The sequence below is a fragment of the Sphaeramia orbicularis genome, chromosome 5 (genome assembly GCF_902148855.1).
Source record: "Sphaeramia orbicularis chromosome 5, fSphaOr1.1, whole genome shotgun sequence".
Lineage (NCBI taxonomy): Eukaryota > Metazoa > Chordata > Actinopteri > Kurtiformes > Apogonidae > Sphaeramia > Sphaeramia orbicularis.
The window spans coordinates 48,432,470-48,446,982 of NC_043961.1; the positions used below are offsets into that span (position 1 = coordinate 48,432,470).

Below are 14,513 nucleotides of genomic sequence, written 5' to 3' on the forward strand. Positions count from 1 at the left end.
ACATGTTAGAACCATATATGTATTATGTCTCCTATGTATGGAGACTTATGGGACACCCTGTAGATGGCTGATGTATACAGAAGGCCTGAACTTAAACCTCACGGCACGCCACTAAATTTACTATGTTTCATACTACATTGAACATACTTGAATTTATAATTTGCACTTTATGTGAGTTTTTTTTTTTTTTTTTTTTTTTTTTTATCGCTACAATTCTATGGCAAGTCTATAGCAGTTTAATTACAGTGCACTATTTGTTTACAAAAGGAAACATACTTGAATTTACAGTACACTTATTTGATTTCAAAGATTTTTTTGTTTCGTACAAAAGTGAAAATACTTTGTTTTAGTGGTTAAAAGCTTTATTTATGTTTAAAGAGTATATTTTACATTGTTTTGGAAGAAAAAAATAAACAACTTTAAGGTTAACAAATAATCGTTTTTAATAATCGTGATTTCAATTATTGCTAAAATAATCGTGATTTTTTTTTTTTTCTATAATCGAGCAGCCCTAGTTCACATTAATATATACTCACATATAAAAGGTTGATATGAAAGGCATTTGTGCAGGAATGTTGAAATTATATGCATCAGTAGTTCACAGAAACATACAATAGAAATAGTTAAATCTGGCTTATGAGCTGCATGTTAAGGATATAGCTCAAAATAAGAATCACAGTTTTGGTAATGTTAGCCTATACCTTGCTTTGTTTTCTCTACTTTTTATGTGTTTTTTTTATTTTCAGAGGTTAAAACTAAAAGCTTGTCGATTACATTTTAAATAATTTTTTTTACATTAATACATTTTTACAGCCCATTTTGAAATACACCCATTTGCATACAACAGATGATGACAGACAATGATAATTTTTTAGCTTACCGGCCAACAGGCTGTAAGCTATTGTCGTCATGCGGCATCTGTCGGTGTCGGCATCGTCTGTCGTCTGTTGTCGTCGTCTGTCGTCCATTACAAAAATTTCAATCGTTTTCTTCTGCGAAACTACAATTCTAATTGACTTCAAACTTCATATACAGCTTCTTTATGATGATGTCAACAAAAGTTAGAGAAATTATTTGGATCCGGATCTGATTCTGGATTTGGTGCGACTTTGAAAAATATCCTTATTACAAGAGATAGGAAGAGGATCGATGCAATAACTCAGTAAATATAAATGATATGAAGTGTAAATTTCTACAGTCCAGCCCTGATGGGGAGATGACCAAAACATAATGGCCACATGCTGATCAGGATCTTCTTCTGGATCCGGGAACTTATGGAAAATTTAACATGGGCTCTTATAGGGAAAACATTTCAATCGTCTTCTTCTCCGAAACTACAGTTCTGATTGACTTCAAATTTGGTATACAGCTTCTTTATGATGATGGCAACACAAGGTATTGAAATTACTTCCATCCGGATCTGATTCTGGATTTGGTGCGACTTTGACAAATTTTCCCATTATAACCAATAGGAAGTGGACTGATCCAATAAATCAGTAAGTATCAATGATATCAAGTTGGAATTTGGATTTTTTACAGATCTGATTGGAATATGACCAAAACATGGGCTATTTCTGTAATATAATAAATACACATAACTGGGTGATAATAAATGGCATCTGGATACATTTCCCAAAGCTTTTAATTTGGCCGGTAAGCTACAGGGCCATTGGTCCTATTTTTTTATTTATTGATCTGCCTGTGAGTGTGGTTACAGCGCAGTAGGCTATATGTTAACACTGTCACTGAGTCAATCAGTGGGTCAGGTTGGCTGATTTGCTGTGTAACAGTCCTACTGATGTGATTAAAGAGGCCTGTGACAAAGATGCTGAAAGGCTTTGAAAGGGGCGGGGGGGCAATGGCCAGCTGTCACAATGAGACACCATAATGGCCACAGCAAATCCCACCACTATCTAAGCTGGCTTCTTCTGTGACTCCAGCCTCCTGCTAACTGACTAGTCATCTCTTTGTTAACCTGTCACATAGCTGGTTGACAAGATGAGTTAGATAGGACATTGTTGTCACCATCAAAGGTTTAGTCTGCTTTGACTGATGGTAGGGGTCAGTCACTGAATACGTTAGATTACACTGAATGATGGATTTACATGGTGACATAATAAATGATCATGCTGGGATACAGAAATCACTTATAAGACAGGAGACAGGAGCTGCTAAAAGGGAGATTTGGGACAGTTGATACATGTCCAAAAGTAATTAAAAAGTCACATATTCTATAAAACATCTTATCATATAAGTAATTTAACTCACACAACCAAATAACCTATTTTACTACAGTATTACATAGTTATTCTTTTTTGCTTATACCACTCAGGATTGAATAGTGTCTACTTGTATCTTCATTTCCTCCACCTCCACAGCTGTCTTCTGTTGCATCTTATACCAAAATGAAACTTCTTTCAGTCACATATGATACTTAATTTTTGTCACCAAAACACTGTGTAAGCCCAGTATTCAGTAGATAAATGAAATGTACTTTAATGTTGGAATCAAATTTGACTTGATTATCCTCAAGAAAATAAATATTATCATGTTGAGACCAAAAAGACAATTCTGGTGTGTCCCTGGGTTTCACACTTATAATGATGAATTGACATTACATTTTTTACAGACAACACTAATGTTGAATAAATGTGTTCTGTTGCCTAATCCAAATGGAATGAGATGGAAAGTCAATCGCAGGCAACAAGATAACACCAGTAATCGCCTCTATCATTGACCAGCAATGTTACTAAGCCAGTACATAAATGCACCATGTACTGGCAGGGCTGAGATGGTGAAAAGAGTGTCTTCCACTCTGTCCACAAATAAAACCAGTCTGAACACACAAACTTGATATTTGGCATTAAACAGTTTGTAGGAAATGTGTAAGAAAGTCAAAAACATTTGTTGACATTCGGATGAATAGGACACTGCAGTTAAATATCATTATGCAAAATATGGGTATTTATCCAGGTCATGATGCAAATATCACAGCATTTTGTCTTTTTTAATCACCTGGTGACACAGACAGAGAAGTCCGTAATTCATTTTGGACCCTGTTTTTAGAAAAAGCATCTCTTTTGAAAGACAAAACTGCCATTTCAATTTCTATGTCTTCATTTTGTTTCCTCTCATTTGTTTCTTTCCATTTAGTGAGTGCACCTGCTGTAGACCATGTGGGTGGTTTATGTGTGGACCTACCCTGTACCCCATACGTAACTACTAAATGTTGCACAAGCTAATTTTTTTATCTACTCCATTTCTTCCTATTACTTTCATTCCTGATCCAATAAAGCTATGAGCATAAATATCTATAAAGATTTTCTTAAATTAAGGATGAATGACTTAAAGACAGACCTGACTATTGGAGTTTTTATGATGTCTGTATCTTTTCTTTTTCCTTTTGGCCATGAAACAACACAGTCGTGGTTGGTGTCATGCTCTTTACACAGCAAGTGGTGACTCTTAGCTTCTGGGGTCCTCTGCTCCACATCAGAACAATTAGTGGCCCTTGGCCCCTGGCTTTACACATAAGGAGAAACGTGTGCCCCCCCACATACACACAGAGGTAGTGGCTGATGTGTCTTTTGCTCTAGTATAACAGGAGCAGTAGGTAATAGTCGTGCCTGCCATGGTGGACCTTAATTTGTTATTGTAGCAGAGCAGCTGTGCAGCATGCTGCTGAGAGCAGGTGGCAGCCTGGCAGGAGTGGAGGATGGGGGGGCTGGAGGGAAGGGAAGGAAGGGAGGGAGGGAAAGGGGGGTGGGACAGGAGCGTGTGGCATATGTGGGTGGCTGTAGGGGGGTGGATGGAGAGATGACGATGTTTAGTGTGTATGTGTGTGTGTCATAGGGGTAGTATAGTGCATGGCTCTCTTAGCCTGCATCAAAATATTATGCTTGTAAAGAAGAATGACACGAGAGGCTCTGGAAAGAGTCCAGGTTAGTCCTGACACCAAGAACCATTTTAGTTCAACCTGACCTGTACTAGTTTTATTTTTTTTTCTTCCTCTCATGAAAAAAATAAGGAAATGTGATTTATTCTTGACAGAATATGTGTAACTAGGAATCAGTATGTAATTATTGCAATTGGCTAAAGGTGATTACTGATGTGCATAAATGGAATAAAGAGGAATATGTCTGAAAACAAAATTATTCCAATTTCATGGGAAACGTGGTCAAAATCAGGTGTCAGACATCATCTGATTCACAAGTACCTTGATTTCATCCAGTTCATTTAAATCACCATTTTCATGAAAATGAAGTATAGGGTTAAAATATGATTTTTTTTTTACTTTGTACATCAGACAAAACCAGCAATTTTTTTTTCTTATTTAGAAAATTGAATGTAGATGTTCAAAATAAATTACTGTCTGACCTAATTTCCTACCTTTCCAAAGCAAGTTATCACTGCAAAGCTGTGGAACTCCACTTTACTTTAAAGCATTTGTGGATTAGTGGTTCATAAATTATTGAACGTTTTGGAAAAACAACCATTTAAGCCACAGTTAATGGTCTCAGTCTTAGACGGTTAAACGCTGAGTCTGCTTTGGTGTTTGAGGTTTCTCACTTACACTCATGAGACTCAACAACATGATGGACAAAAGATTTAACTCTGTCTCTGTTTGTCTCCAGAATTCATTACTCCGAGGGCATTATCAGTACATACACATACACACACACACACACACACATACACATACACATACACACACATTATAAACACAATCCACCAGCTTTTATTTCATCAGGCTCTAAATGTCCTTCGTGCTGCAATGACAATTTGTACATTTCAGGGTATAGATTTAGGCCATAAAAAGCAAAAAATCTATACACGAACACATCGGGGTCATAAACGACTTTGCTCAAGGCAGTGGAAGTGTCTGCTGTGAGGATTATGAGGGCTGATCTCCGCTGGTGCTACTGTTACTGGACAGAGTTAATCATTAGTGATGCACAGTTCCCCTGCTGTAACCAGTAGAACCGCCCACACTAATATGAGACTGTGTGGAGCAGAGAACTGATACCTGATGCCCAATGGTGACGGACATCGATCATCTCCAGCAGACACTGCATTGTTTCACTATAGAATCTCAATTTTTTATTTTTTATTTTTGCTTTTATATGTGTTTATTCAACAGAACACTTAAGGACTTGAACCTCACAATCAGCTGTTCTCCAAAGAAAGGAAAACACGCAAATACAAGGAGCATGGTCGGAATGCCGAGTGCTTTAAACTGTAAGTACGATTATAATTACATTAAATACGGTATAATCATTTACAAAAAGCCTCATTCTTCCACAGGTATGTTTTCTGAGATGCTTTGTCTCCTCTTGTCCTCGCATTCTTCTTAACATGATTAACTTCATGAATTCAATAATCAGGCTCTCATGAAAATATAGGAGGGACATTTTCCTTTATTTATCTGACTGTGAAAAGAACAAAACTTCTTCGCGCCATTATTTTCAGATTCTTCTTCCACAGAAGAGGCTAAATCCCAACAATTGACATTTAAATGTGTTACTTCAGATCATATCAAGTCATTTTAATGACCAAACAAAAACTTAGTCATCCCTTTGTGTGTTGAGTTCTTATGCTCATTAGGATCCATTAAAGTGTGGATAAACTATGCATAACACATACTCTATTGGATGCATTATCCTTGATATAGCCCCCACAAGACAGCTATTATGCTCCAATTTGATTGAATAGCAGCTTTTGGTCTGTGTCTTTTCTGCTGAGGATTTGGAGCCCTTAATCCACCAGGCAAAGTTTTTTTTCCCTCCTTCCACCATCTGGAGTTTACAGCTTTTCAAGACAAAAACACCAGGCGGTGTAAAACCACCCTGGTGCTGCTGCCGCTATATGCCAGGAGGAGGTTTTTCCCCTCTTTGCCTGCCGTTTCTGCCTGTTAAATATCAGGGGTCAATCGTACAGTAGGTAATACAAATGGGGTCAGAAGGGCCTGAGAGCATGACTAGGGTCCCATGCGTCTCTGGAACTCCCATGAGGACAACTGCTATTCTTTTTATGCACAGAGTAACAGTCATGTATGCTGATGGTGATGATGATGATGAGGAGGAAGATAAAGTGTTACAGTTTCCACTAGGGTGCAGCAGAGTGCACACTGTAATATGAAACTATAAACAAGAAAGGAAACTGAGTTTTTATAGCTGTATTTGTTTAGGAAAATATGGTTCACACACAGAAAGGGGTTTTCTTTTGTTTTAATATAATTATTGTTTTGTTTCATTACACTGATTCTTTGCAGAAAGCAAAAAAGACCCATGTGGGAACCAGGGATGCAGTGTGTACACTGGGAGAAAATGTGTTAAAGAGCTTGTAGGCTCAACATCGTGCACACTAGTCAATCATCTCCATTCTGCCTTGATTCAGTTAGCTCTACTCAGAAACATGTGCATAATTTGGAACCCCCGATAATTTTCCCCTTTGCCTTTTTCCTTCTTTCTTTGGGGTGGGTTATAGAGTCAGATTCCAATCCTCTGACATTAAAAGGGGAAATAAACGACAAAGGGGCCCTGCAGGTTTGCATTAGAGACCTAATTGGTTTTGGCTTGAGCGGACTGTTAGTGTTGCCAGACGTGAGCCCTTTGTGTTTTGCCATGTGGGAGAATTTGCTTGTGCTGCTGGTGCTGGAGGTAAAGAGAAGTGCCTGTGTCTTTTCTGAGTCAGTCCTGTGCATTTCAGCATTTCCTCAGGCTGCATTCACATGTGTCTCTGAAAAGTGCTTGTATGTGAGTGCTGTATAACTGCAGATACAGTCTGAACATGTGCATTATTTGCATGGGCTCCTGTGTTTTTGTCTTTTTGTGCTACAACTGTTTGTTTCTGTGTCTCACTATGTGTCATACATATAGTTGGCAGTGTTTTTGCAAAATGTGCATGCTTGGGCGTGTGTTTGTGTGTATCAGGCTGTGAGCCCAGTATCCTTCTCACTCCCTCTGGTCTCTGCGTGGGTCTTTTCCACCAGCACCACCACCTGTTAGTGTTTTACTCGGGCCCCAGGGCTACAATGACTGCAGAACCTTCCAGATTTGCTCATCAGGCCCATCAGATCGGCTCCTTTACCTCAAATCTGGCTCCCATTTCCTATCACAGGATCAATCTGTGCTGGATTCCCCGGTGCTGTTTAGCTGAGTCAAGATGGTGCGCAATTGAACTGGTTCAAGCCAAGCCAAGTTTGATTAATGGCTCATGAGCGACGACATTTTATTCACTGTGCTGCACTGCTGGATCACGCTTAAGTGTTTGCTAAGTGTGGTTTTAGTGGGAAAGGAGATGTTTAAATACTAAATTTATGGGGTCACTTTGTTGTCCAGAGCTTCACATGTGAGAATTAACACAAAGAATCCGGTGTCTTCTGGCTGAGTAATGAAGTGTGACGAAATTATAATTGAACCAACTTTAATTGCTTGCGTCACTTGTCCAAGGCTGGGAACAAACGTTTCACATGCAGTGAAAATTGTAGTCAAAGATTTAAACAGATCCTAATTGTAATCAGACATTTACTACTCAGTGAAAGGAAATGAAAATAACTCATCTCTGCAGCCTGTTATCAAGTTCCCTTTGTGTTGAATCCCAAACCACTGCAAACAGCATCATCAGTCTCTTCAAACAGATGCCTTGTCATGTCTTGTGTTTCGTGAGACCTCTGAGCTCTCTGTCCTGTAGTCTGGTTCTAATTCAGCACACTGAGCTCCCCAGTCAATTACTTCAGACAGTGTGGCAACCTGAAGAAAAGCTTTAAAAAAGAGAGTAGTGACCGAACAGTTAAAGGAGAAAAAAAAAGAAAACAGTGAGAGAAGGAGAGTAGAAAGGGATTAACTGTCAGAGAGAATGTGAGGCTAATTGAAGCCAGTTTTGCACAGCTGTTTCTTGTTGCTGTGCGGCACTGCATGGAGCGGCTGCGAGGATAGGATCCAGATGTGATCCTGCACTGAGAACCACCCGCCAATAACAATCCTTAGAAATACCAGCCGTACAGGAGACGAAGGCTATTAGAGTGTCCATGCTCACCTAGCCCTGACAAAACATCGCTTTTTTACCTTTGAAACATGACCCGGTTTGGGGCTTTTTGCTCCTGATTGCAGGTCTCAGCTCTACTCCTTAGTGTTGTTAACAATATCATTTGGTTATCCTGGGAGCCACCTCCATAGCCTCTGCATTCAGGTATCAGTCGGGAGCATAAACATTGCTCTGACACATTTGACTACTCCAAAAGGCGTCTCGCAGCGTTTCAGAGTAGTTTTGCATATTTGTCATATGGCTTTTGAAACACTCAACAAAGAGGGATTAAAGCCTCCATTGTGCATTCTGCTGTTTAAAGTGTTTTATTTAAATCATCATGGACAAAAAACATTGATCCTTTATGGGGATGGCGGGATGCAAGGCCCACGACTGTGCACAGGCATTTATACGCTCCTCTACTTTAAGTGGGAGAACACTGACTGGGAACAAAAGGGCCCCGTTACTTCAGAGTGCATCTGAGTGGTCAGGCAAAAAAAAAAAAGAAAAAACAAGTGAAAGAAACGTATCACCATATTATGCTTTTTTTTTTTTAATGTTCCTGTTTGTTCCCACTCCTTATGCCTGTCACTCCCCAACACCATTTTTTCCCTCTCAGACAAAGAGGAGTTAGCATTGGTTCCCCCTTTTCTCCATGCTTTCCAGGGTTTCTCCGCTGCTTCTTTCTCATCTCCTGTTTCTGACTCACGTTCGGCCTCCGTCCATCCATTCCCTCTTTGTTACCCCTCTTCTTCTCTCCCTCTGTTCCCTCCCAGTCTGCCTGCCCCTGTTCTACCCAGTTTCCTTATCCCTTTTACCTTTGGCTTGGCTCGGCCACCACGCAGAGTCGAATTGCAGCTGGTGTGTCAATGACAAAAGAAAGCTGACATTCTGCAGTATATTACTGTTAGAAGTCTCATGTCATGCTTTGATAAGATATCGGCAATACAGGTGGAACCTCTGCGGAGGATATGTTCAGGAACTTTTTATCTGTTTCTTGGAATGCTGAACCTAATGTAATTCGTCTCATAATGTTGAAACAGATGTGTTAAAATGTTAAAAGTCAGTTAAAATGTCAGTGTCAAGGGCAAAACATCTTACGTAACTTTCAATGGTAAGCACTAAAACAAACCATCTCTGACCCAAATAATCATTGCTTTACATCCTGCCCTTTGTGGCCTTGGATTGGTGTGACTTTATCAGTTTTCAGAAAGCACACAACCAGTGAATGTGACAGAGAATCTCAGCCTAAGCCAGCATCACTTTGGAGCTCCTCTCCCCACATGTCTGTTGTGAGTTTTATGACTTTTGTCAAGTTCACCTCATCTGTCCCTTCTCTGATTTCACTCCTGCTGGGCGTCCTGTTGTCAGTGAACAGGACCTGCTCTGTAGCTCAAAAAAAAAAAAAGAAATCAACGCATACACACAAATGCACACTGTCGTCTGCTCTTGCTTCTAGGGTGGAAATTGTTCTGTTGTTTATGTGCCTTGTCCTCAGCTGGTGTCTCTGTTTGTTGTCTTTGCTTGTTTGTCCTAGCAGAGTACTATGGCAAGATGTCATACCCCTTGTGGATCTGCAAAACAACAAAGCAGGTGCTGCCACAGTCCCCTGATGTTTGATTAGGACATAGTTGTAAGATTTGGTCCACAAAGCTGAGCCAAAACAGCAGGGAATAAAGAGTGAAATTTGGTTTCATTTGTTATGTCTTGAAATAAATACAACCATAGCAAATAAAACCTTTAAAAATACCTCTTTTCCATTATGCATACACTCACACGAGGAGGATTGCATTGCAACACTGACAAGTCCAAACATCCCTGAGGCTTAACCTTGGGAAATGCCAACACATGTCTGTGTGTGTGTGTGTGTGTGTGTGTGTGTGTGTGTGTGTGTGTGTGTGTGTGCGGAGGGGGAGTGGGTGGGGGGGCAAAGCCAGCCGTTATCTTCCCTCAGCTTTAATTGAGCTCTTCAGAAATCCCAAAAACTATTACATGCACACACAAACACACACACACAGAGCAAAGCCTGGAGGCTCTATCTCTGCCTGGCCAGGTGTTCTCGGCTCTGCTGCCAGATGAACCACCTGCAGATCACAGGTGTGGCCATCGCCAGGGAAGAGAACAACACAGCTGCTCCTACGGCCTCGGGGAGAGGGGAAGAGACATTGAAGGTTTATATAGATTCAACGGCTGGTAGCAGGGAGCCTTGTATATACACACACACACACACACACACACATACTGACACACATACACATACACATCAGGCAATGATGTACAGATGCAGCTATAAAGTAGCAGTATATTTATGTCGTACTGTAGGTGGGTTCCTCATCACTGGTGTGTCTGAATGTGTAGATCTGGTGACATAATATGATGGCTTTGACAAGTTGATATGACTTTAGACATCTTCTTAGTGTGACTATGTTGAAAACCAAAAATTATATTATTGGTATTGTGTGCCTTTGTTACTTTTTAGTGCTTACTTTATTGCTCCCACTAATAAAACCTAAAATATAATATCATCTGGAAGGGATTAGCTAAATGTTCGGTCTGACTGCAGAATAGCGCATTGCTAAATTTTGACTATTTTCCACCTCTGTTGCTTGGATTCATTGTTCTGACACTCAAAATGAATCATTAAGCCCCATTGATGTACATGGGCTTCATGACAACTGGAACACCCCTCTAACGAGGTTTTGGTTTGTTTTCCAAATATTTTTTGCAAGTTCTTATTGCTAGCCAATAAATATTTAATTAATAAAATCGAGGAAAGTTCTATTGGATTAATGGAGGTTTTTCTGTTAAAACAGGTGGTAAATTTGAACAGTCCAGGTGTGAACAAAACACAGCACAGTTGCAGAAAAAGGTAGACTGTTGGGATGACGTCTCTGTCTATTGTATAAAGTCGTTACTCAGTGTATGTGTTACGTCTGTGTGTGGGCTTGTTCACGTCTTAGCGAGCTCACACTCTCACACACTCTTTTAACACACGAGTTCTCCCAAACATGGAGTTGTTTATGAGAATTATTCATGTTTATGTGCCGACAATTGGGTGAGGCTGGCAACTCGGAGCAAGGTTCTGATCTGCAGTGTCATTTTCCAATTAGCAAATTGCTGCATTTAAGGACTTAACTGTGAGCGGCGTAGATAGCTATCCCTGACGGCATATCTGGTACTTAAGTTAAACAAGAGAGCGGTTGGAGAGACTTGGAGAGCGGTTGTTGAATATCATTTAAGGAGAGTTATTGGTGAGAAGGCTTTGGCGTCTGGCTATGCACTTGGCCTCCCTCTGTGGAAACTTTAGGAAGATGCAGCCAAGTGAGCGTGTGACTCATAAATTTGAAGCACACATGCAGCCACACTCTTATACCAACACACCAACATTTTCCTCCTCTGTCACTTTCCCTTTTCCCCTTTTCCTTCTCCTCACACTCATCCATACAAACTCACTTCTTGGCTTCCTTCATATCTGCACCTCTTCGATTTACTTGTCTTTATTTCGCCTCTGCCTCATATTTACATTCACACACACACCCGAGGAGCAGCCGTGTGTCTCCCCCTCTGTGTGTCGAGTGTAATAGGAGATCTGAGGGTTTTCCGTGGGTGAGTAGGCGGGTCAGGCCTTACTTAAACTAATGGCTCCCAGCAGTGTTGAATAGCCAGACACACTGGAGCCGAGGCCTGAGGTTTTGGAATGCCACTGCCGGCTCAATGCCTGCCTTTCATCGGCACCGAGTGAAGGAGAGAAAGAGAGGGAGAGAGTATGAGAGAGGGAGAAAATAACAGAAAGAAGAGGGGGAGGAGAAGTAGGAGAGAGGAAAATACGGGACCCATTTGTTATGGGTGATATGAGGATGCCTGAAAAGAAGGACACAATAGTCATGGAATGGAAGGACAGGGGGGGGAGACGGGCGGGGCAGCGGACTGTGGGGAAAGAGGGAAAGGGAGAGGCATGTTTGGGCTGGTGGGGTGTCAGGAGGGGGTAAAGTACCAGTCAGTGGTCGTTTTGTGTGAGAGCACCATGGGGACCCCCCCCTTGACCAGAGACCCATTTGTTTTTAATGCTTTCAGGACGAGTTGTGAATGAGCCAGGAGGGGATTCATATAGTTGTGAGCTAAGGCCATGTCCAACCTAATGCTGGTCATCTTAAAACCCCATTTACTTGGCCATTCCTACCAAAAACATGACTAAGTAACTTGACAATACGCCAACACATCATATTTGTGTTACAGGGCTGGGTGATCTGGATGAAAGATTATATGTCATGTACAGTACTATGCAAAAGTCAACATTGGGTCTGTTGGTTTAGTAAAATTTTAATGTCCTCTTGTCATGGGGTCAGGGGTCACACTAAGTAGTGACTTTAACCTTTAGAACACATTTAGTTCATGTTTTGTATCTTTTAAGACTGTGCATTTCCTGTTTGTGAGGATGAGAAATAAATATGTATGCTCATTCCAACCGTGGAAAAACTAAGTTAAAGGTTACCAAAGACTTTTGTATAGTACTGTATCTTCTGAGGTAGAATTACAATCCATGAAATCCCAATCACAGTTTTAGTCTACATTAGCTACATATGTAGCTGAGGTTAAGTTTTCTTGTAGTTTTCAGGAGGATTAGGGTGTGTGTGCTTCTTGCCTGAATATAAACTCTACATTTTGCAGCATTTTGGACTGAAACTATTGCAATATTTTCATAGTTCCAGGATGACGCAAACTCTATGTCCACATCCTCCAAACTGTAGAAACAGCAGTGTTATCCATTAATTACATAAACTGTGTGTGCTTCTGGAGTTTTGCAGGGAACCACGAAAATTCTATTCTAACTTTAAAGCATCTGTAAATCAGATGCATTATGTGTCAGAGTTAAGAAGCTGGCTGACTTCAGTCTTCTTCACTGTCTGAAATGGGTTGTTGTTGTACAGCAGAAATACAACATGTTATACAAACTCTACAGGTGAACGTGAACTAAAACTGAACAATTTATTGTCAACAGGCAATGAAGAATCCATATAAATGTACTCAAATAAACTTACTAGCTAAGTAACATTAAGACATCCACAGGTAGTCAGGCCACTAAAAATGTACATTAACTGAGCAGAAGATTGTACAGTACTGTTAGGTATTTATTCAAATGTAATCTGTACAGTACCTTTAAAAAGTAAATAATAGGACAATTTAAAAAAGAACACAATTTAAGATACTGATTCGCCCAACTCCAATTCCTAATGTAAAGTGACATCACAATGAAATGGGCCCATCCAAAGCCCATCATATGTCATACAAACATGCAATTAGATAGTCATGTACATTTACACAGGGGCCACATTTATTGTGATTTTACTGAAAAAAAGCCAAAGAAATCCAGCATTAACCAACATGAGCTGTTGAAATGATCACCCAGGATGCACCAATCCATGAACTAGTGTCTGTTTTTTCTGCTTGATTAACCCTTCAACAGTGTCAGATATTGTTGTACTGTTTATACTATATTTATACACATGAACCACACAATGGGTGATTTAGGGCTAGTTGAACTCAAGATCTTAGATTGGGATTCGTCTTAATTTACCATTTACCAATTTACCACAGATCATACAGATTGTGGTATTTAAAATAAATAACATGGCTGTAAATCTTTTCTACTCAGCTAATCATTTTAAATGACTCATTTACCAGTGTAATTTTTGTATATTACAGAAAGCATTGCACCATGGGTTCATACTATTAATGATTTTTGGCTAATGAGTTTATCTCAGTCCATCTTTAGCAACACTCCAACAGCTGTGACACACTGAAGTGTTCAGTTTTAGTCTGCTTTATCTTTCAGAGTTTGTGTAACATTTTTTTGCTGCTGAATAAATAATGACTGAACAAATAACAGTGAACAATCACCATTGTGAAGAGCATCAGCTGGTGGTCCAACTTCTAAATTCTGACATGCTGTGACTCAGATTTTCAATTTCATTAGTTACATTGAAGTGTATTAATGTTTTTGATTCATTCTAAAAAAAAAAAAAAAAGAACAAAAAACATTGGGACAAATTAGGCCACAGTGGAGATAATAAACAGTGCAGCTGTCACAGATGTTTGTATGTATAGGAATCTTGACTGTTTGCATCATCTATCTATTGGCAAAATATTCAGATAATGTTGATCCAATGTGCTAAAATGCAGACTTTCTAGTCTAATAACAACAACAAAGAGCCATCACATGCAACCTAACTTCCTGAGGAAACTTCAGAGGTGATGGAATTGTGATTCGCATTGTGGTTCAGGATTTTACCTCATACCTTTAGCCACACAGTGACACAGAGAGTAATGTCTGCAACTGCTACGGTGATAATGCAGAACAAATATGTTCGATTATGTAGGATATACAATGCATCTTCTGTCGGGCTTAATTGTGCAAAGACATTTCTATAAGGTGTTTATTATGGACGTACTACTGAATTTTCCATTAAAGAACAGTCCCAGCACTGTTT

At 39.8% G+C, this 14,513-nt stretch overlaps 1 protein-coding gene across 1 annotated transcript in view; it reads left to right on the plus strand.

Annotated features, from left to right (window-relative positions):
* Positions 1-4,999: 4,999 nt before the first annotated feature.
* The window catches only part of cbfa2t2 (CBFA2/RUNX1 partner transcriptional co-repressor 2), a 41,871-nt gene continuing 32,357 nt past the window's right edge, over positions 5,000-14,513 (plus strand). Inside the window, exon 1 of the mRNA XM_030133937.1 lies at positions 5,000-5,238. Coding sequence (XP_029989797.1) covers positions 5,037-5,238 — 202 coding nt within the window. The 5' untranslated portion in view covers positions 5,000-5,036. The remainder of the gene's footprint in view (positions 5,239-14,513) is intronic.